Source organism: Onychostruthus taczanowskii, unplaced genomic scaffold (assembly GCF_017590055.1).
Source record: "Onychostruthus taczanowskii isolate IOZ18803 unplaced genomic scaffold, ASM1759005v1 scaffold22, whole genome shotgun sequence".
Lineage (NCBI taxonomy): Eukaryota > Metazoa > Chordata > Aves > Passeriformes > Passeridae > Onychostruthus > Onychostruthus taczanowskii.
The window spans coordinates 1,677,303-1,700,153 of NW_024499462.1; the positions used below are offsets into that span (position 1 = coordinate 1,677,303).

Below are 22,851 nucleotides of genomic sequence, written 5' to 3' on the forward strand. Positions count from 1 at the left end.
AGTTGTAACCCCTATCTTTATAAATCCTAAAGAAATGAAATCAGCTTTTTGTCTTTGCCTTCTGTTTGTTTTAATAATGATATTAATGAGCTGTTTAATTCTGGGAAGGCTATTTCCTGAGTTACTACAACTGTTGGAATGCCACAGCAGGGCTGCCCAGGGCCAGCAGAACTGTTCCCTTGAGAGAGCATTGACTGCAAAACAATTTCAAACAAAAACTGGGAATGATAGAAGCAATCAGACCAATACCAGAGAAAACCACTTGGTATTTAAAATGCTTCAGCTTTCCTGGTTGAAAAAAAAAAAATCTATTCTTTTTCCTTCTATAGATCTATTATTGAAAATTCATAACCTGCACTTGTGGCTGCAATTAAAACTTATTTTATCTCTTACGTGCTCTGTTTGCTCACATTGCTGCCAAGACATCCTTAAGTAAAATTCTTTCAAATTTCTCACAAGTTCTCTGAGAAAAAAATTCCAGATAATCGCAGATTGCCCTGAGATGGAAGAGACCCACAAAGATCATTGGGTCAAACTACTGGTCCTGCTTGAGATAACCCAGGAATGCCAAGGCCAGGTTGGACAGGGCTTGGAGCAGCCTGGGACAGTGGAAGGTATCCCTGCCATGGCAGGGGTGGCACTGGATGGGCTTGAAGGTCCCAATCCATCCCATGATTGTTACTCAGTGCAGCTTTACCACCAACCCTAACCACTGGATAAACTAATCCTCTCCCATGGAAAGCAAAGAGGAAGAAAAAAAAAGGCTCAGAAAGCCTTATGTAAAGAGCTCTCAGCTCACACAGTTTAAGTTCCTCATCTCAGATTTGGTTTGCTCAGGTCTTAAGGTACTCCTGTAGCTTAATTTAATTTATGCCATTTAAACAGAGCACTTAATTATGTCAGCATTTGGCAGTGCTGCTCTACTGAAGGGTCTGTTTGCAATGTCCCATCTATAAATTAATTTCTGCCAGGTTTATAGCAGGACTCTCATATATTCCCACAGGGTTTCAATTTAGAGTGGGTTTTGTTCATTTTTTTCCTCAGACATGCAGTTAAGCGAGCACTTTCTTTCTGCATTTACCTGAGGACATGGAGTCATTTTAATATTTCAATTAGAAGGCAGAATTCATTATGTTTGACCAGGGTCACCACTGGGAACTGGGATGCACCAGCACAGGGGGGGCTTGTCTCAGTGTCTCCTCAGCAATCCTTACATTTAAATATATTCCCAAATACATGGATTTACTGAGGTACAATGAAACCATCAAGACACTGAAACCTGCAGAAGTTAATGACCATTTCCTCTGCCAATAATCCCACCCTGAGGTCCCATCCAGCTCCATGAGGAGCAATTTTAGTGTTTGGCCACTTTATATGGGAGCTCTATGCAATTGCTGCACTCCCAGCTGGAATTCTGGGAATTCTCCTGCCTGCAGGTTGGAAGAATTCAGTGAATCCATAGCACATGAATTGAAACACAGGCACTTCCATCTGGTTCTCTCACATCCATGTTACACCTGCACCATGCCACAGCTTTGGAAAGGGCTGTGCATGAACCAGGTGATGCCAAAGGAACATGGAATATTTCCACCCAAGGAGGAGGCTGATCCCCTGTGGCTGCAGGCACACCTCTGTGTGTCACAGAATTCCAGGATAGTTTGGGTTGCAAGGGACCTTAAAGTCTGTCCAGTGCCACCCCTGCCATGGGCAGGGACACCTCCCACTGTCCCAGGCTGCTCCAACCTGGTCTTGGGCACTTCCAGGGACCCAGGGGCAGCCACAGCTGCTCTGGGCACCCTGTGCCAGGGCCTGCCCACCCTGCCAGGGAACAATTCCTAACTCCCAATATCCCATCCAGCCCTGCTCTCTGGCAGTGGGACACCATTCCCCCTTGTATTACTGCACACCCTTGGAAAAAGCCTCTCTCCATTCATTTAGATGTTGATACTCCTGAATTTCTTTATCTCTCCCAGTTAGAGCAGAACTCCACAACAAGAAGAAAGCCCAAAATAGATGTTACTACCTGGTTACTATTCCTCTGGAAATGCCTGACTTCCACTCTGAGTAATGTTACATCAAAATCTGGCAGAGCAAAGAATGCAATGAACTTTCAGCCTTCTGCTGTTCCTCCTATGCCTCTTCTTTTTGCCTGAAATGAGGAATTCCTTTCTCTCTAAGCTCCCCTCTCCCATTTCCATGGTGTGGGGCAAACTGATCCCTATCACAAAATGCATTTTGATTCCTCTGTGCACTGAGCATTCACCACCTTGAATAGAACAGACTCTTCCACAGATGTGAGCAAAACACAGATCAGAAAAAATCCACTTCCAAATCTACCCGAATAATCTATCAGAACGAAAACAAATAGAAAACCACAAGGAAATCAGGACTATTTTTTTTGTGTTCATTGATCTAAATAAGTTCGTCTCAATAAAAAAAAAAAAAAACAAAAACCCAACAAAAATAGAAAAAAAGAAAGAACCCTGAAAATAATAAAACTGCAACCCCCCCAAAAAAACCAACTGTACCTCCTCCACGTCGTTGTCCAGCACCACGACCTGCAGGGGGGAGGTCAGGTTCCGGTTATCCGAGATGGTCGTTCCCACCGGGGAGGATTCCAGGATGAAGCCCTCGTAGGTAGATCTTGTGAAATAAGGCTTCTGGTTGTTCTCATCCAGGATCTCGATGTGGAGATTGGCAAAGGCAGGGAGAGGATGGCCATTGTCTTGTTCAGCCTAAAAAATCACCTCATTTGTCAAAGGTTCGAGTTCTACTTAAGAGTTGTAATTCAGTTAAAAATGGACTTTTTATCCTCAGGTCACCCTACTATGGAATTCAACATCACAGAGAAAAGAAATACCAACTAAAAATTAGCTAGGAGAAAAGAACAGGATCACTTTCCATCACAGTCACATTTACACAGCCAGAAGAAACCCAAACCTTGTGCAAACACAGCTCCTTAAACTCTCAGGACTGAAAATTATGGAAAAATCTCTGAGGGATGAAAGAAAACTGGGAATGCTGATTGCATAGCAGAACCCACAGCAGCATCAAGAGACTTAAACCCAAAAGGTGGGAGCAACACATATGGATACATTTGCTTCCTCTTTCATCAAATCCACTTCTTCAGCATTACATGAGTGGGATTTTAATCCTGATTTTGCCTGTTCTTAAATTGCAGAATAGTTTGGGTTGGAAGGGACCTTAAAACTCATCCCATTCCACCCTCTGCATAGGCAGGGACACCTTCCACTATTCCAGGCTGCTCCAAGTCCCATCCAACCTGGCCTTGGGCACTTCCAGGGATCCAGGGGCAGCCACAGCATCTCTGGGCATCCTGTGCCAGGGAAGTTGTGGATGTGTCCAGCAAAATTCTTTACTTCCATGAATAACCACCATATCTCAATGACAGCTCTGCACCACCCAGGAGTCACTCCATGATATTTTTCACCTGATTTATTCTTATTCTCAAACTTCCTAAAGATAAAAGCACTAATTGCCCATTCCAGGCTTCTAATCGTATAAAAACCCATGATCCTGCTTATTTTCCTGTAACCTCCCAACCAACAACTAATTAAAGCAAAGGAACAAGGGAATTAGGAGATGAAAAGTAATTTGGTTTCCAGTTTATAAAGAGCAAACCAGCTTTAATTACAGTCCTGCACATGACACTGCAGCAAGACAAGAGTAGGGCATTGAAAGAGAGTTTCCTGTTCCTATGGCTAAAATTTGTATTCTGAAAATCTGGATGCACAGACTCTGGATCACAACAGAAAGATTCCTAATTTTCTGTTTTAACAGGGCTTTCTGTTTGCAGAGGTTTTACTTCTAATCTGGTATTTCCCCCCTTCCAAACAGATAATTCCTCATTTTTCAAATTGAGAGTCCAAGGAATCTCAGTCTGGAAAAATCCATTTGACTTCATCATAGTTTTAAAAATTTTGTATTTAAACTATTTAAATCTTGGTCTGAAAAATGTTAATTCTCTTTGCTTCTAAAACAGCAATAATTTGGTAATGATAAAAACTCTATTGAATAAAAAGAAGTATTAAAATTTCCTAGTTCAAATAAGAAATATAAGCATAATAATTGTTATTTTCTTCAAAAGAGGCAATGACACCTTAAGTAATCCATAAAAAACTCATTCTCAGTTTTTAAGAAAACATGGATTTTTCTTTTTAAAATAAAGTTGGATTACTCTTGAACAACAGGAAAAAAATACACCAGGCTCAAGTACAGTCCAATTGATGCTCCTCTGAATGAAAATAAATTACATGGGTCAAAATCAACATCACCAGAACTATCTGGCAGGGCTCCGGCTCCTGACCCAGGAAGGTGAAACTCCAAAAACATTTGGAGATGGAATTTTTGCTCAAGTTAAAGTACTGAAAACATGAGAGAAAATCCCAGGAAAAGTCTGCTCCTCAAGCAACACACACTGCTGGGATTCTGTTTTATAAGCAGATGTATCACGGAACCACAGAATCCTGGAATCTCTTAGGATGGGAAGACTTCCAGGATCATAGAGTCCCAGCTGTGCCCAGTGCCCACTTTGTCCCCAGCCCAGAGCACTAAGTGTCACCCCCAGCCCTTCCTGGGACACCTCCAGGGATGGGTGTTACAGTAAGGCAGAAAAATCATAGAGAAAGGCTTCATAAAATGAGCCTGCTCTGCTAAAATCAGTGGCTGGCCTTGTCAAGCCAGCACTTTACAAGTTCCCATGTGAAAGCAATCCTGGTGTGAGCAGCTCATTAACATAACAATCTGTTCCTGGGTAAAGAACAACCAACACCTGTATAAACTGCTTTTGCACTGCTAGATAGAAAAATGAAAACTACCACAAAAAAAACTTCTCCTACATGTACAGAGTTAGAGTAACCAATCAAAACAGAATAACAACTTGTTAATTACCAATGAAGTAATTGGCAAGAACACTACTGACCAATTGGAGTCACACATGAGGTCTACAAAATTGTATAAAAAGGAGTTATGTGAATAAAGAATGAGCTTTTTCTATCAAGAAGAAAATGGAGTCCTGTGTGATTTATTCCAAAAGATGGGCACACCAAAGCTCCCTGAGCAGCCCCTGCCAAGGCCTGAACATCCTTTCCATGCAGAAATTCCTACTGCTGTCCAAGCTGAGCCTCCCCTGGCCCAGCCTGAGGCCCTTTCCCCTTGTCCTGTCCCTGTTCCCTGGCAGCACAGCCCGACCCCCCTGGCTGTCCCCTCCTGGCAGGGAGTTGTGCAGAGCCACAAGGTCCCCCCGAGCCTCCTTTTCTCCAGGCTGAGCCCCTTTCCAGCTCCGTTCCTTTCCCTGGCCACGCTTCAGCCCCTCCAGGGCTCTCCTGAAGTGCTCCTCCCCACAGGACTAACAACGGTTGTCCATCATTAAATACTCTTTTCTTCTGCTTTTCCAAGTAAAATTGGTCCCTTCATGGCCCAAAGTTTCCATACAACCCCTGCAAGTTACTTTATAACAATGCTTAATGTTCCTTGCTCTAAAGAGATCCTAAAAAAAAGGAAAATGCAAACAGAGGGCCTCAATCTTCTGAACAGCTTGAAACACCACAATAATGGCCTTGCTTTAACGTCCAAGAGAGCCCAGAGCTCATTCTGGGATAAAAGCGGGAATATTCGCCCAGGAAGGTGTTGCAGGCTTTGTTGAAATGCTGGGAATTTCACACTACACAAAGAGAGTTGTTTGCTCCCAAAATTAGACTTCAAATTTGAAACCCTTGAGCTCAAAATAACAAAGCAAAGGAGTTCTTCCTCACTGAGCACTTCCACTGAAAATCACTTCAGCTTTCCTTTGTGTTCACCACTCAAAATGATGGATTAATTTCTTTCTTTTTTTTTTTTTTGTTTCCAAAGACACCACTATTTAAGGGGAAGAGGAAGCTTTGCAAACAGCCACTTCTTTTTGCCTTTTGTTTGAAACAAGGAATTTCATATCACAACATGAGGAATTGATTTGGTTTCAAATGCTCCATCAAATCAGTCCTAGAAGCCACACCTGACTACAAGCAGAGCTCAACACAGCCCTTTCATAATGCTCCAAATATATATATAGTATATAAAGCTCTAACATTGACAATTTTTGCTCCAGTGCCTTATTTCTTGGGTTTTTTCTTAGTGTGGGGGGTTTGGGTTTTTTTTTCTTCTTTGTTTTGTGGTGGTTTGGGAGTGGTTTTTCTGATGTTTTTGATTTTGTTGTATTTTTTAAGAGATGAAGCTATACCTCATGAGAGTTGTTGCAGACATTGAGTCCTCTACTGAGAGCGCAAACCCTATTCCCTCACATTGCCCTGTTAAACACTTGCCTGGACTTGCTGGCCAAAGGTTGTTTCCTAACACATATTTTGGAACACAAGCATCAAACAATTTACATTTTCTTCATCCAGAAAGGCACTGGTATCTAAGCCACAAAACATCTGAGTTCCAGTCCTTCAAAGAAAATGTGTTAGTGTCAAAATAATGAGGGATCACTCAAACAACCCCAAGGATGTGACCTTCACACTTCTATCAAGACACAAAAAAGCAGCACAGAATTAGATTCTGGTACAACTTAGTAGTTAAAAGCAGCTAAAGAAAAAAAGCAAACAAAAAAAACCCACAACAAAATGATGTGAAATGTGTTAATTCTCACAGATAGTTAACTGCTTTTATTACATCATCTGTGCTGAATCTGCTTGCATCTATAATGTCCATAATTTTATCCTGATGGAAGATGGCTGGAGATGACAGGGAAGCAGTACCAAGAGGGATGCAAGGAGTGAGAAGTGAATGGGAGGCTGTGGAAATCCACTCCTTGAGAGCAGCAGAGGAAACAGCTTCCCAAAAAAAGGAGAAATTAGAGCAATGCAAAAGACTCTTATGGAAGCACAGAGAATTCCAAGCTGGAAAGGACCCATCAAGTCCAGCTCCAGGCCCTCAGCACGATCCAGAGCTGGAATATTCTCCAGCCACTTTCCAATGCCCCCTCTCACTGCCAAAGCAGCAGGTCCTGCCCTAGAGAAACATCTAAAAGGGAGCAAAACGTGGCTCCCTTTCATAAGACTCAGAATTCCCCTTTCTCCATGGAAGCCCAGAACCCACTTCAGCAATCCTTCATCCAAAAAAAAAAATCTGTCCTAAGGTGCAAGAAAATGGAATTGTTTTAGCTCCTTTTCTCCAGATCTACAGAGTTCTCTGAAGTCTAAAACAGGCTAATTAGGAACAAATTTTTTAAATCCCACCAAATGTGGGGTTTGTCTTCATGCCAGATCTTTTATTTGATAAAAATTGGAAGGCCCATCCTTGGAAGCAAAGAAAAACACACCAAAAAAACCCCAAAAAAACACAAATAAACCCAAACCAAATTAATAAACCCCAAACAAACAAACAAAAAAAAAAAAAGCCCAAAAAAGTTCTGTCCCCTCCAATCCCAACAGGAAGATGAGCAAGAGGAGCTAAGGGGAGGGTGGTGCATAGGGACAAATGTGAACTCCACACATCCTAAAAAAAAATGGGATATCATGATTTATTCCTGGTGAGGGGCTAAGCACAATCTGTGTGAGTAGCAGGGGGAGCTGCAAACTGAGCTCCAAGACCTCAGATTTAAAGAAAGCAAAATGAGGTGGGAGAGGGTGGAACCAGATGGGATTTAATGTCCCTTCCAAGCCAAAGCATCCTGGGATTCTGTGATTTATTATTTAAATGGATGTGATTAAAATCAGGAGCAGGGAGAGAGGGAAAGATGGGCAGGGTGCAAAGGGGCTCCATTGAAAGGGGAGATCACCCAGTAAAACTGAACAGGGAAGGGAAGGTGAAAAGAGGGACATTTACTTATCCAGATTTAGGTTAAACTTTAGGATTGGGGAATAATTCCCAAGGTCAGCATGTACAGCACAAGGAAAGAAGCACTGAACTGGATTAAAACTTGGCTTAAGGACAAGGAGCACAGAATGTCTTTAGAACACAGAACAAATGCGACTGGTGTCACTGTGGCAGGGAAATTAAATCAGCACAAAATGTGTCTGGACCCTGGGCTTAAAAAAAAAATAAACCTCAAAACATCCATTTTAGGGCCATGGGTAAACTGGGTGACTTCAGGACCAGCAAGACTCACAATGCTGCAGGGCAGTGAACGTAATTACTAATTAATTAGATTGTTTTCCAAATATTACAGCTCTTCATTCTTCCTTTAAACCCATCATATATGAAGCCATTAGGCCAAGTTTTAGATGCTGAATGTTAAATTTTACACAGAAAGGGACTGTTTTTTCTTGCAGGAAGGAAATTCCTGTCAATAAAAGCATTACAGGACATCCCAATTATTGATTTTAATGATTTCATTGTTCTGAGGGGTCTAACACAAAATTTAGGGTCAATCTTACTGATCTGAAGAAATAATTTAATGATTTAAAGGAAAAGTTTGGGTGTCCTGGACCATTTTTTTTTCCTTCATCACAAAGACAAACCCTCTCCCTGCACTCAAATTTTTAATTCTACATCAAATCCCATCACTGTATTAAATACGAGAAAAAAAAAAAAAAAGCTGTCTCAAAGAGAATTAATTGAATTCTGAGTTCACCTAAGGGCTGAACCTTTGAAAAACTAATTTAAAAAACCACTTATTGTCCTTAGCACCTACAGGATATGCACAATCACAAGAATGATTTGGAAAATTTCAACACAAGAAGAGGATGGAGCAAACTCTTTGATGAAAATGAGCTTCTTCCAGTCTTTTTGTAACCTGTTGCCCTGAGTACAAACCCCAAAGAAAAAGCACAAATCCTCCAAAATGCAAGAAAATTAAGACATGGGGAGAGGGGACATTTGGAGCTACCCAAACAAAGGTAACAAATGTGAATAGATGATGGAGCCAAGAGATCAGAACAGGCTGGGAAGAGTTGAAGGTTGAAATTCTTGCAAAAATCAACCAAATCTTGCAGCTATGAAGTTTCTGAAGGGGTAAAAACAACAACAAACAAACAAAAATTAGATAATTCAGAACTTTTTAAGTCTTAAAACCCATGGAGCATTTCTCTAATCCAAGAACTTCCAGTCCAGTGAGCCTCAACTGATGGGCATCTCCTCATTGACTGGAATTGTGCCATCTGAAATTCAGAATAAAACAGCCACAGAATCACTAAGTTTGGGACAGTCCTTCAAGGTCAGAGTCCAACCCCAGCAGCACCAGCATCACTCCTAAACTGTGCCCCCAAGGGCAGGTCCTGATGTCTCCTGAACACTTCCAGAGAGGGTGACTCCAACACTACCTGGGCAACTTTTTCCAAAGCTTGACCATGTTTTCAGGGAAAAAGGAATTATTTCGATACTTAATCTGAACCTGCCATGGTGAACAGGGTAAGAAGAACAACTCCAAAATCATTCCTGAAGCTGCAGCCAAACATAGGAGCCTAGAGAAGAAGAGAAGCAGCTCAGATCTCCCTGGATTTCTCTTTTTATTACTCAGCTTGTCTTCCATGAGCCAGCCCAGCCTCCCCTTGAGCCCAGGTCAGCATTCAGCACCACAGCGCTGCCTGTTAAATTTGAGTCATAGCAGGAATCACACTTCGGGTGGGAAGGGACTTGGAAAACCATCTCACTCCACCCCTGCCATGGGCAGGGACACCTTCCACCATCCCAGGCTGCTCCAAGCCCCATCCAGCCTGGACTTGGACACTTCCAGGGATCCAGGGACAGACACAGCCCCTCCAGGAATTCCATCCCAGCCCCTCCCCACCCTCACAGGAAACAATTCCTTCCCAGTATCCCATCTGAATTTCCCCTCTGTCACTGTCCTTTCTTCTGTCCCCCAGTTTCTGTTGCAAGGTCCCTCTCCAGCTTCCCTGAGATCATGGAAGGTGCTGTGAGGTCTCCACCCAACCTTCTTTTCTAGAGAAGAACCCATTTTGTCTGTTTTAACCCTGCCATCTCCTTGTCTCAGCTGGGAGCTCCCCACTGGGAGCTCCCGGCACTGCAGGAGAGGCTGGACTGCTGCTTCCTCCTCACTCCCACTGGCACTGGGATTTTACAGGTGTCTGTCCCAGCTTCTTCCTTCCTCACCTGGAGGAGCCTCTGTCCTGCCCTGTCCTTTTTGGGACACTGTGCTCAGGACACCTGGATCTGTTCAGAGCTGCAGTGCTTTGCTCACTGTTCTTTTCTCTATTTTCACTAATGATTTCTAATGTTCCATTTCCTTTTTAATTTTTTTTTGGATCACCGAGCCAACCTTCACACTCTGTTCCCAGTTCCAACACCAAAATCTCATTCTCAAGTCAGGCAAGAACCCATCATTTTTATATAAAAGTTCAGGGTGATCCTTTCTGACACATTTCACTTTATTTTTAAGCCATGCCTAATTCTATCAGCCATTTTATCACTGACTCACTTGGTCTTGCAAAGTACTTCAGTAATTCTGCAGTCAATCCCTCAAAGTTCCATCACAAGAAGCACTGCTCCAGCCATTCCCTGGGTCTGTCCCTGCTCACAGGGTGCAGAGGTTGGAGCTGCCTGTGCTGCCCAGTCTGGCTGGAAATCCCACTCAGTTCAAAAATTCCAGCCAGGAGAAATTCCAGAGCAGACACTGCAGCAGAAATGTTCTCCAGCACCTCTTGCACAATGAGATCCCAAACCAATTTCCCTCTAACACTGGAATTGCAAACACACTGGTCTACTCTGACTTTCTAAACAGGGAAACACAGTCCCACTGTAGAGCTGTTTTGAGGAATTGTCTGTCACTGGCTTAACACCAGCCTGGCTGAAAACCCTCCTGGCACCACAGGGATAAGACCCAAGGGATACAAAAAATGCCATGAAAGAATATTCTTCAAAATCCTCTGTGCTGCCCCGGCATGGTGTTGAAGCACATGTCTGTCACCAGCTCTGTGAGGAAGGCACCAAAACAACCCAAGAGACACAAATCAATTCTTTTTCACAGAATTCCAGACTGGTTTGGGTTGGAAAGGCCTTAAAGCTCATCCAGTTCCACTAGCCCAGGTTGTAAGACTGTATTCACTATGAGCCATAAAGCTCTTACATTCAATAAAAAGTCTTTTATTAATAAAAGTCAGGCTACAAATGTTATTTGAAGCTGGGAATCTTTTCTTACCTTTTCCCTCTTCCCCCCTATTTTTTAAAAAACATTTAACTGAAGTTTTTATAGAGATGCCCAAGTCACATAAATCCTCCCTAATTTCCCAAACACAACAGACAGTAGTTTATGAATTGACCAGCCAGGCTGGATGAAAACCCACTCCAGAAGTATCAATTTAATTAACTAAATCCATTTAACTATCTAAAACTACTCTATATGAATCAATTTAATTCTGCCAATACACAGGTGCCCACATGAGATTACAAAAACACTCCTCTATTTTTCTACCTCATGTTCTAAAAACAAAATCATTTTTAGTCACTAATACAATACCATTAGAAAAGGAAAATAAATTTTTGCGGGAGAAATAAAATGCTTTCCTTGATTTTGAACCTGACAAAGATGCATTTTCTTTTAAGGGGAGAAAATCTGACATAGTCCTGGGTAAGTAACATAGACCAGAGTGGTACAACCAGAAATGTAAAAGGTCTGTGAGGGTGAGGAGGTTTTGGCACAGATTCCCAGAGCAGCTGTGGCTGCCCCTGGATCCCTGGCAGTGCCCAAGACCAGGCTGGACTTTGAGGATTGGAGCTACCTGGCACAGTGGAAGGTGTCCCTGCCATGGCAGGGGTGGCACTGGGTGAGCTTTCAGGTCCCTTCCAACCCAAACCAGTTTGGGATTCTCTGTCCTTTGTTAGCATCAAAATACTTCCAGGGTTTTTTTGCTGTTGCAAAACTCCCACAGGTTTTACAGCAGCTCTGAATGGATGAAGGTCATGATTTTTCCTTAATTACTGGATATCAACCCACTGCAAATACTGAGGAGAAACTCCTGCAGCTCCCCATGCTTTGCCTACTTCAAAAGTGAGTCCCTGTGAACTGAATCACCCCCAGCATGAGCAAGTTCATCCAAATTGGCTCTATCAGGTGTGGTGAATTCTCCAAGGCACAGGAATTCCACCCATGAGCATTTCCCTGCCTGTGCTAGCACACCCAGCCTCCCACAGCCCATCCTCTTTGCAAATGGATCATAATGGAAGTGCCAGCTTCGATTCTGTCTGATTGATAAATAACCCCTGCTCGAATAGGAAAGGAGCAAAGTGCATCAATTTGATTAATTCTCCCATTTCCTTCATGCTTAAAAAAAATAAGTAAAACATGTCTGGCACTTTTTAGAGCTGGTAACAAGAACAAACTCATGTCTACAGAGCAGTGGTCATGTCACTAATTTTAATTAAGCCCTTTCAGTTTAAATGTTTAATCCACATATTGGGGCAGCCTTGCTGTTGCCACATGGAAATTTCAATGGGAACTGCCCCAAAAACCCACTTTCTTTTTTTGTAAGGATGTTGTAATAATGCCCATGTTTCTTGGCAGGGAATGGAAGTGCCAAGAGCTTCCATAGGAGGGCAAAATTGGTTTTCTCCTTGCTTATCACTTAACATATTCCAGAGATACAGAAAAGCTGAAATCCAGCATTTCTTATTAAGATCTTTAGTTTTTTTCATTGTCTGCCTATTTGAGAATTCAAAATTTATCAGCAATGCAGGTGATGCCCCCATTTCTTGTCCACCTTCCATCCTGCCATCAAATATTCCTGTATTGACTTAACCACCTTTTCCATTTTACAGTTTTCCATAATATTTTAACAGAAGAAAAAAAAATTGATCTTCTCATATCAGAAGGAATACTTTAAAGATTAAACTGAGCACATGCTACAAAAATAGCATATTTTCTGTTTGAAGGGAAACATCACACGTTGCACCCCTCCAGATAAAACAGAATCACATCCTACAACTGCAAGAAATGAGAAATGATCAACACAAGAAGCTGAAGGTTTGATTTGGTACAAGTCTGAGCCATTATCCCAAAGGTCCCTGAAGGATACAGCATTAAAACTTTTATTGTTTTAGCAAGTGGCACATAATCATTCTTACAGAGTGATCATTTTCCTTACTGTTTCCTTATTTTCCCTGACTGCACATTTACCACAGCAATAGGAACCCCCAAAATCATATAAACATGGCCATTAACAACCCAAGTTACTATTTAAGCACAGAAAATACCTTCCCACACCAGCTGACTTCTTAATTGACATATTGTGCAGTCCAAATTTGGGCAGAAAGGGCTACAGGGCTTTAACCTGTGACTCCTTAGGATATTGAGAGTCATGGAATGGTTTGGGTTGGAAGGGACCTAAAAGCCCATCCAGTCCCAGCCATGGCAGGGACACCTTCCACTGTGCCAGGCTGCTCCAACATGGCCTTGGACACTGCCAGGGATGGGCTGTACTTTATGGCTTTTCCGAGCACTAGGAGAGGAATGGGCAGCAGCAGAGCACTGGCAGCAGGGCAGGGAGGGATGGTGGCCCTGTGGGCAGCCCTGGAGGCACCTCTGCAGTGCTGTGTCCAGCTCTGGGTGCTGAGCACAGCAGGGCCAGGAGCTGCTGGAGCTGAGCAAGGGCCTGGAGCCTCTGGGTGCCCAGGAAAGGCTGAGGGAGCTGGGGCTGCTCAGGCTGGAGAGGAGCCCCAGCTGAGAGGGGCCCTCAGGCCTGGCTGTCCCTGGCTGCAGGGAGGGGCAGAGCAGGGCCCAGGCTCTGCTCCGGGGCCCAGCCATGGCACCAGAGCCACGGGCAGGGCCTGAGCCCAGCCATTGCCCTGCACAGGAGGCACAACTTCTTCCCTGGGCAGTGCCCAGCCCTGAGCACATTGCCCACACAGCCTGGGGGCTCTCCTCCCTGGGGCTGTGGCAGAGCTGTGTGCACACAATGCTGTGCCCTGTGCTGGAGCAGGGAGGTGACACCAGCTGCCCACTCAGCTCCTTCTGCCTCAGCCACTCGGGATCCTGTGAACATTCACTACTCAAATACGAATTATCCACTACTATCCCTGAACTGACCCATGCTAGTGATGCCTCAGGTTTTAGCTTTTATGTTTTTCAGATTCTGTGCTGCTTTAGTGTGCAGTTCTGAGCTTCACCTTAGGGCGTGGTGAGCGCTTGTCACAAAGGAGGGAGACAAAACAATTCCTTCTTGAGCTGGGGACCAAGGACAAATGATCCAGATCTCAGGCCAAGAATATAAACAATGGCAGACTGAATAGAGAAAAACATAATATATGGGACTTCATGGGCTAAAGCTGTAATTGGACAATTAACTCCAATATGCAAATGGAGCAGAAATTATAAAAGTGAGAGACCCCGTGACCAGTTGTCCATTTTGTGACCATTTTGGTTCACCTTGGGCGCAGCCCTGGCTGGGCTCTTGTGCTGCCCAAGGGGGATCCGTGGAGGAGATCCTTTTAAAAAAACCCTGCTTTATTCTTTAGCTCTGTCCAGCCTCTGCTCTAGGTCAGCTTCCTCAAGGCATCAGTGGGATTCTGTGAGCATTCACCACTCACAATGCTCTGTATCACTATGATCTGCTAGAATGGGCTGTGAAGTGAACACATGAAACAAAAATCAGCTGCATTCTTAGGGCAACAGGGCTCATAAAAAGCAAGGGGACAAGTGATGCTGAGCTTGTTCACACAGTGTAATGTGAAATGTCACAACTCTGCCAGGGTTCATTCCCTTTCCACAAAGGCTTCACACCCTTCTTTCCCCCATGGAGCTAAGTGATGCCTGTCAGGCTAAGAGTCACAAAGGGATCTAAACAAGGGAAGATGAAGCTAATATTATACAAGGGTGTCAGGAAAGAATCCAGGGAAAAAAAAAGCAAAAACACAGACCTGAAAAACTCCACTAACAAGAAAACCAACCTCAGCAGGTAAAGGAGGAAAAAGCTAAAAAGGAAAACTGAAGAAGAGAAGCAGGCCCACCCTACAATTTCTCCAGAGAGAAAAAGCCTTTTTGTTTTCCAAATAACATAAAAACACTGAAAAAATTTAGCCCAAATTACCTTAATAACCAAGTCAAACTTCTGGTGTAAATCCCTATTTATTGGCTTGAGGAGGGTCAGTTCAGCCGTTGTGAGATTCATATGGAAATACTGGGGATAATCCTCAGGAGTACCTGCAAAAAAGACACTGAGGTTTGAACAGCCCTGAAAGGTTTAGTTCAGCAATGTGTTTATTTTACTCATTAATCAAAGGAACAAAGCCTCATTCTGTTATTGGAAGGATAAAATATTGTCTTATGTGGACATGGAGCTTAAGTATACTATGAAGTTATGTGTTTAATATTGCCTTTCTCTCTCCAAAATCACAAAGATTCCTCTCAACTGGGCCTCCATAAGTACTTGATAACAGCAGGAATATTATTAATAGCACATAAATAATACATAAGTAATAACACAAGTAATAATATGGTAACAACAGACAGGTTATTTTAGAAATCCTTCTGGGAAAGTTTCCCCTCAGGGAGGAAGCACCAGATGAAATCTCAATTTATTGTCAGTTGTAAATGGTGTTTTCATGGCTGTGGATTTCCAGGATATTCTCCACAAGCCTCAGAGCCTGAATGGATTTGGGAGCCCATGGAGATGGATGAAGGGCTGTGCCTGGCAGCTGCAGCCCAAAAACGCACCTGTGCCTAAAGCCAAAATGTTGCAGCACCACAGCCTGGCACAGGAGGAAGGAAAAATCCCAGCTACAGCAATTCTGAGCCGTGGGGTTCTCAAAGAAATGGTGCAGAAGGGCCCAGAAAGCCCAAGTGCTCCACACAGAGTGAACTCCAGAACTCCCAGCTCTGCAGTACTGTGAGAGCATCCCAAAAAGCAAAAATTCTGATTATAAGCTTAAAATCTTAATGGGTTTAGATCTGAGAGCAGCCCTGTCCGCAGCTGAGGGCAGAAGGCACTCCTGGCTCAAGGGATAAGAACCTCCCCCCCCACCAAAAAAAAAAAACCCTGAGCCCCTAAAGCTGCCTTGGGAGCAGCACAAACCTGGCCCTGCCAAACCCAGGAATGAGGCAAAAATGGAACACAAGGGAAAATCACTTTCCTGATCAATGCTGCTGGTTTCTGTTCCCCTTACAAGTGCAATGGTTAGAAAGTACTTTCAGAAAGCCAGGAGATAAATTACTGCAATAATTTAATTTGCAATCCTCCAATGACAACCATCTGCTAGATAAATAAATTATACATGTATATAATATATATATAATCCATATTATTAATATATAGTATATATAATTATAACATTATATTATATATTCATATATCTATCCATATATATTGTATACATTATTTTTTTCAGTGAATCTCAATCTACACCGATATCATTGACCCAAAAAAGCGGCAAAAGAATCACCATGGATTATTTTTTTCTCTTACTCCACCAGTACAAATTCAGAGCTTCACGCTCCAAGTCCTGCATCCCCTTGCCTTGCCTTTTAATTTCAAGTTCTAATTAATTAATCTAATTTTTCAACAGCTCAAGGCATCCAGCAGGAGCTCCAAACTTCTGGCAGGTAGCAGATTGCTGGTTTTAGAGGCTGCACATCACCAGGGCTGTTGCTGAAGCTAAAAAATGTCACAAAATCAGGGACAAAATGCAAAAACTGACAAAGGAGAAAACAAGAAGTGCCCTAGAGGAGAATAAATTCATAGGGGAGGAGGGTAACAGTCACAAAGGGGTCTAGAGAAGGGAAGATGAAGCTAATATTGTGTAATGATGTCAGGAAAGAATCCAAGGGGGAAAAAAAAGAGAAAAAAACCCAGTCCAAAAACTCCACTAATAACCAAACCAACCTCAGCAGGTAAATGAGGAAAAGGTGTACGATAGAAAAGCAAAAATTAAGGGATAACACAGGTGGATGCCCAAAATCCTGACTGGGGATTCCTGCTGAGCTCCTGCCCACATCAGGAAGAGATTCCTGGATTTCTGGGAGCCAGCTTTTCCAGGAACAGGGATATCTGCTCCTGCATATACAAAATAATTTCCATTTTGACAGCGCAGAGCAGCAGGATGAGGAATTTCATCCCTCATCCACCTCTGCCTGTGGAAGAGCTCCGAGTCTCCTGGTTCCAGAAATTCCATGTGTTGGGAGAGGCTGAGGGATGAAAATATCAGGGGGCAGCAAGGGGAGAAGGGAAGGACTCCTCAATTTGCTTTTCAAAGAGCCAGAGGAGAGGCTTTGTGTGGCTTGAAATGGACACAGGACTGGAGAGGATCCCCTTCTTCTCAAAAGTTATTGTGCGTTTTTGACTCTTCCTTTAAAAGATGAACCAAAAGTGGCAGCAGAAATCACAGAGCCAGTTCCAAGGGAAAAAAAAAAAATAAAGCTGATAACTGAAAGGAAAACTCAACTTCTCTTGAGGATTGGCCCCAGAAAAAATAAAGGCTTCAAATAACTCCTAAAAAGACTACTTTACTAGTAATTTACTATTCAACATAATACATTTAACTATTAAAATTTTCTAGCCAAAATAATAAAATTTACTGGTGGAATCAATAACACTGCTGTGTTATTGGGAATATAAGGGAAAATAAAGGGAAGGGCCTTGCTTTATACCTGGATAAGTCCAGGGAATGTGGGTGTATTTCAAAGACCCAAATAAATGAACATTTCTAAAAGCCAAGGATTGGGGAAAACAAAAAAAAAAAAAAAGTATTAAAAAAAAATTCCAAATATCTCATTCCCAAATCTTAAATGTATCAAATATCCACAGTGCCCAATGCATGTTTCTTGCACAGGTGGGCAAAAAAACCCCCACAAACATATAAAAATGGGCCAAATTAAATAAAACTTAAAATCATTCTAGTAAGTAACTTCTTCCTTCATTCCACAGGCACAGTTCCAACCTCCCAGTATTTAAAAAAAGGACATTCCCAAAGATATCAAGGAGAAGAAGGTTTAGATCTAAAGAAAAGGGGGGAGAAAATCCACATAAGAAATATCTGCAAGGGCCATTTTCTCTGAAACTGCTTAATATTTTCTGAGGCTAAAACAGAAATAGTGAATCCTGGAAGAGATGAAGGCAGATTTAAAATCCAAAAAGAAATCCTTTGGAAGAGCACAGGGGAGGGAAAATAAGGAAAATAAAAAGAGAAAACCAAACTAGAAAAAAAAAAAAGGTAAAGGGAGGGGAAAAAAGGAGGAAAGAAAAGGTACAAAGAAGCAAACAAGAAAAAAAGGTGAAAACAAATTTTAAAATAGAGAAAATAGAAAGTAGAAAAAAGAAACAAGGATACATAAGGAAAAAACATGAAAAATTCAGAAAGAAAAAAGGATAAAAAAGGAAAAGAAAAAGATGAAAAAATGAAAGTATAGGGGAAGTGGAAAGAAGGAAAAAAGAAAAAGGAGGGAGAGGAAAATGAAAATATAAGGGGAAAAGAAGGAAGAAAAGGAAAATAGGAAGGAGAAAAAAAGGCAAAAAAGAATACAGAACATAGAAAAAGAAAGGAAAAGGAAAAAAGAAAAGTAAAAAGGAAAATTAGGCACAGAAGAAGTTAAAAAGAAGGAAAATAGGAACTAGGAAAAAAGAAAGAAGGAATAGAAGGAAAGATGGGTAAAAAAGAGAAAAGGACGAAAAAAGATCAAAAAGTTTAGGGAGGAAGGGTAAAGAAGAAAAAAGGAAGAAAAAAGTAAAACAAGTGGAAAAGAAAGAGGATAAGAAAAGTGAAAGAAAATAGAAAGAAAAAGAAAGGAAAAAACAAAGGAAGAATGAAGGAAGATAGATGGGAAAAATAAGAAAAAATAAAGCAAAAAAAGTAAAAAGGAATAGCAGAGGAAAGGAGAAGAAAAGTAAAGAAAGAAAAAGGACAAAAAGAAGAAAAAGGAAAGAAGGAAAAATAAAAGAGTGGAAAAAAGGAAGAAAAGAAAAAGGTCCCCAAACCAACCCAAATTGCTGCACCACACCTTTCTAAATTCTTTCTTGGAGATCAGAACAGCCACTCCAATAGTCCCAACACCCCAGGTTAGTGGCACACAATCTTTAGTAATTTCACTCCTGAAGGACTTTGTAAATTATGCAAAAAAACTTAAGTTGGCCTAAACATGGCCCTGGGGTGGAGGTGTCCCTGCAGAAGTTAGGAATAAAATAAATTTAGGACATTTATAAAGAAGTCCATTTGCAGAGCTAAACTTCCTCAATGTGCTCCTCATAATCCTCACTTGCACCTCTCCTTGGCTGGGAAAACGATGGAGTTCAAGACAGAGAAGACAGAAAAAGATGTGATTCCACAAAATTCCCACAGAAAGGTCTCCGAGTGGATTTCGGACCAGCCAGGCAAGAGTAACCCTACAACTGCTGACCATGGTCACCTCCTACAAGCCCAGAAATAAATGCCAAACACAGGAAGCAAAAGGAAAACAAAGAGAGCAGCGCAACCAACTAAATAAACTTTAAACTACAAAGGAAAGCTCCCAAGCAGCAAAATTGGAGGTGGATGTGGTAAGATCCTTGGAGCTTCCCTGAGCCATGTGATTTTTGGGATAAAATCTGCTCTAATTTCCTTTTTTAGCTTCTTTTTTTGTGTCTGTCAATGGAAAGCACATCCCAGCAGAGCTCTCCTTTCCCTCACTGTGTTGTTGCACTAAACCAGACAACAACTCTGGATTTAATCTGAATAAACATTAAATACCCACATGAAATCAACTTGCACGTGGCAATTGAACACCAACAGGTAGAACAACAATTCCAAACATCCCACTGACCACAAGAGGAATTTTTAACCAGCGTCCCACTCTCCCAGGCAATCTTTCCCTGACTGGGCATAAAGAGATTGGGAGGGATAGGAAAAGTAGCAGACACCAACCAACTAGGATGGAGTAGAGGATACCGGGTCGGTCGGAAGGAGGCTGGATGTTTCGGTCCTGGTCTATGGCTTGGATAGGTGGAGTGACACTGATGGGATTCACATGGGCCTGAAATGAGAAAGCACATTGGAAACAGAGCAATTAGAAAGCCAGCAGGGAGAGCTGGTGGTTTAGCACAACAACAGCTCACTGGGAAGGGTGCTGGAGGAGGAAAAGGCTTCAGAATGAGAAGAATATTTACAGCTCGTAGCTCCTTTAAATCCAAATTAACCAAGCAACATGAACATTTCTATAGCAATCACCTTACTGTGAGAGATACAGCTTTAGGACAGATCCTGGAGGAAAGGAATCACAAAATCCCAGAATAGCTTGTATGCAAGGGACTTCAAAGCCCATCCAGTGCCATCGCTGCCATAGGCAGGGACACCTTCCACTACCCCAGGCTGCTCCAAGCCCTGTCCAGCCTGGCCTTGGGCACATCCAGGGATTCAGGGGCAGCCACAGCTGCTCTGGGCACCCTGTGCCAGGGAACAATTCCTTCCTTATATATCACCTAAATTTCTCCTCTATCAATCTGAACCCCTTCCCCGTGGTCCTGTAACTCCAGTTCCTGATGAGATGTCCCCCTCTGGCTTCCCTGTAGGCTCTTCAGACCCTAGAAGGAGCTGTGAGGTCTCCACACAACCTTTTCTTCCCCAGCCCCAACTCTCCCAGCCTGGCTCCACAGGGAAAGTGCTCCAGCTCTCTCATCAGCTTAGAAGCTGATAGTAAACACTTGATAAAGGAAGCTCACAAATACTTGACTGCATTTCTATAAATAGTCACTCAAATCAGGGATTTTAGTCATCACACCATAAAACACAGCAAATGCCCAAAAATAGGAAAACAGCAAGTTGAACTGGAGCATCATCAGGAGCAGGAATGGCTGTGATGCACAAATACACACTGCAAAGAAACTTAAAGTACGGTTGAGAGGACCACAGCACACAGTGTATCACCAGAAAATATCAGAAAGCTTCACCCCATACACAGTAACACCTCACCAGGCCAGAAGGCTTCAGGGATCTGCTCACACACAGTAACACCATTCCCCTTCAGAAGGCTGCAAGCATCTGCCCTTGCTGCTCTTCAGGCCAACCTTTTATCCCCTCAGGTGATGCAGAGCACCTGTGTGCCCTCTGTTCCTGTGTGATTGCTCAGTGCCCCGGGCACCCCATGGTTCATTAATGTCAATATCAGTCACCTGTCCTGCACAGCTGCAGCCCATTGGGGATGAGGCTCGGCCACAGCCCCGCTCCCAATTGCCACAAACTCTGTGCCCACACAGACAACGCAGGGATAGCTACGTTGGAAAAGTGTGGATGGGTGTGGGAACAATTCACCCATCTGAATTCATAATTCACGTTATTTGGAAGTGAGTTCAAATGTTTAGCATGGAGATGGAAGTGTAGAATTGTGGAATGGTTCGGGTTGGAAGGGACCTTAAAAATCCAAAATCCCACCCCCTGCCATGGGCAGGGACACCTTCCACTATCCCAGGCTGCTCCAAGCGCTGTCCAACTTGGCCGTGGATACTGCCAGGGGATCCAGGGGCAGACACACCTTCTCTGGGAATCTCAAAGGGCCCCCTCACCCTCCCAGGGAGCAATTCCTTCACAGTATCCCATCTGATCCTGCCCTCTGGCAGTGGGAAGCCATTCCCCCATGTCCTGCCCCTCCATCCCTTGTAAAGGGTCTCTCTCCATCTCTCTTGTAGCTCCTTCAGGTCCTGGAAGGTCACAGTGAGGTCACCCCAAAACTGGTGCCAGCTTTCATCTCTGTCAATCCAGCCTCCAGTGGCAACTCCAGAGCTGCCATTCCCAAGTCCCACAGTTTCAGTGACCTTGGCTGCTCAACCAACCACAAATGTACCACACATGGATGTGTGCACACCAGGCTTTTCCCTCCCCTTGGAACATTTTTCTGCATGACAAAAACCCTTAATGAGCTCTGTGAAAAGCCAGACGCCCTTTTTTTTCCCCCCCCCACATACAACTCATCCTGGCAGCCTTTCCTTTGGAAAGCTCTGTGTTCTGCAAGAGGGGACTTGAAATTTAGCATGGGAATAGGAATGAGACGAGTCCATGCTTGGCCAAGTTTTGGCAGAGCTGTCAGAAATCATCCTGCTGAGAGCTGGAAGGGAGCTGTGAGAGCTTTGGCAATGCTGAGGGGAAACTCAGAGGGAAAAGGGATGAGCCAGGAGGAGGAGAAGGAGCCAGGGGTGGAGGAAAGGCAGTTTATTGGCCCCTGGTGCAGGCAGCCCCTGGTCACCTGCCACCACGCCCCAAGGTGTGTCCCTCCAGGCATTTCCAACAGGTTTCTCAAATCCAGAGGCTCTTCCAGCATTTTCCACACCAAAATAATTTAAGGTACGGACATGCACATTAAAAAATGAGGATGGATGCTCTTGGCCTCCCAAACTGGGACTGGGAAGCTCCTCACTCCACTCCTGCTCCTGGCTGTTGTCCCTGGCCCTGTCCCACTGGCCAGGTCCTTTGTCATTACCCAATTTCATCTGGGGCTCTCTGAAAAATTAAACTCTTAAAAGTGTAATGAGGGAGATAAGCTCAAAATAGGCAGAAAGAAAGACAGAAGAAGATATATTTGACATCTGCTTGAATTTTTAAAAGGCTTTAGCATGGCATAGAAGTTGCATGGGAAGAAAGAAGATTATGCAGGAAACTGACCAAGACTAAAATGCTATTTTTAAATTCACAGATCAGTTGGAGCCCTCTCAGAAAACCCCACATTTGAGTTTGAAACACACCCACAACAAAACCAATCGCATCTGTTAGTCTGGGTTTAAATTCATCATTAATGCCCAGAGCACCTGGGGCTGCCCCTGGATCCCTGGAAGTGCCCAAGGCCAGGCTGGACAGAGTTTGGAGCAGCCTGGCATAGTGGAAGGTGTCCCTGCCCATGGCACAGGGGGTGGGAATTGAGGGGCTTTAAGGTCCCTTCCAGCCAAACCCATCTAGATCTCCCCCCTGTCAGTCTAAACCCATCCCCCTTGTGCTGTCACTCCAGTTCCT

At 43.2% G+C, this 22,851-nt stretch overlaps 1 protein-coding gene across 1 annotated transcript in view; it reads right to left on the bottom strand.

Annotated features, from left to right (window-relative positions):
• PCDH15 (protocadherin related 15) overlaps positions 1–22,851 on the bottom strand; it is a 369,222-nt gene that overhangs the window by 142,552 nt on the left and 203,819 nt on the right. Inside the window, exons 10-12 of the mRNA XM_041404901.1 lie at positions 19,780–19,888; positions 14,979–15,091; positions 2,529–2,735 (exon numbers count right to left, since the gene is read on the bottom strand). Of these exons, the coding sequence (XP_041260835.1) occupies positions 2,529–2,735; positions 14,979–15,091; positions 19,780–19,888 (429 nt within the window). The remainder of the gene's footprint in view (positions 1–2,528; positions 2,736–14,978; positions 15,092–19,779; positions 19,889–22,851) is intronic.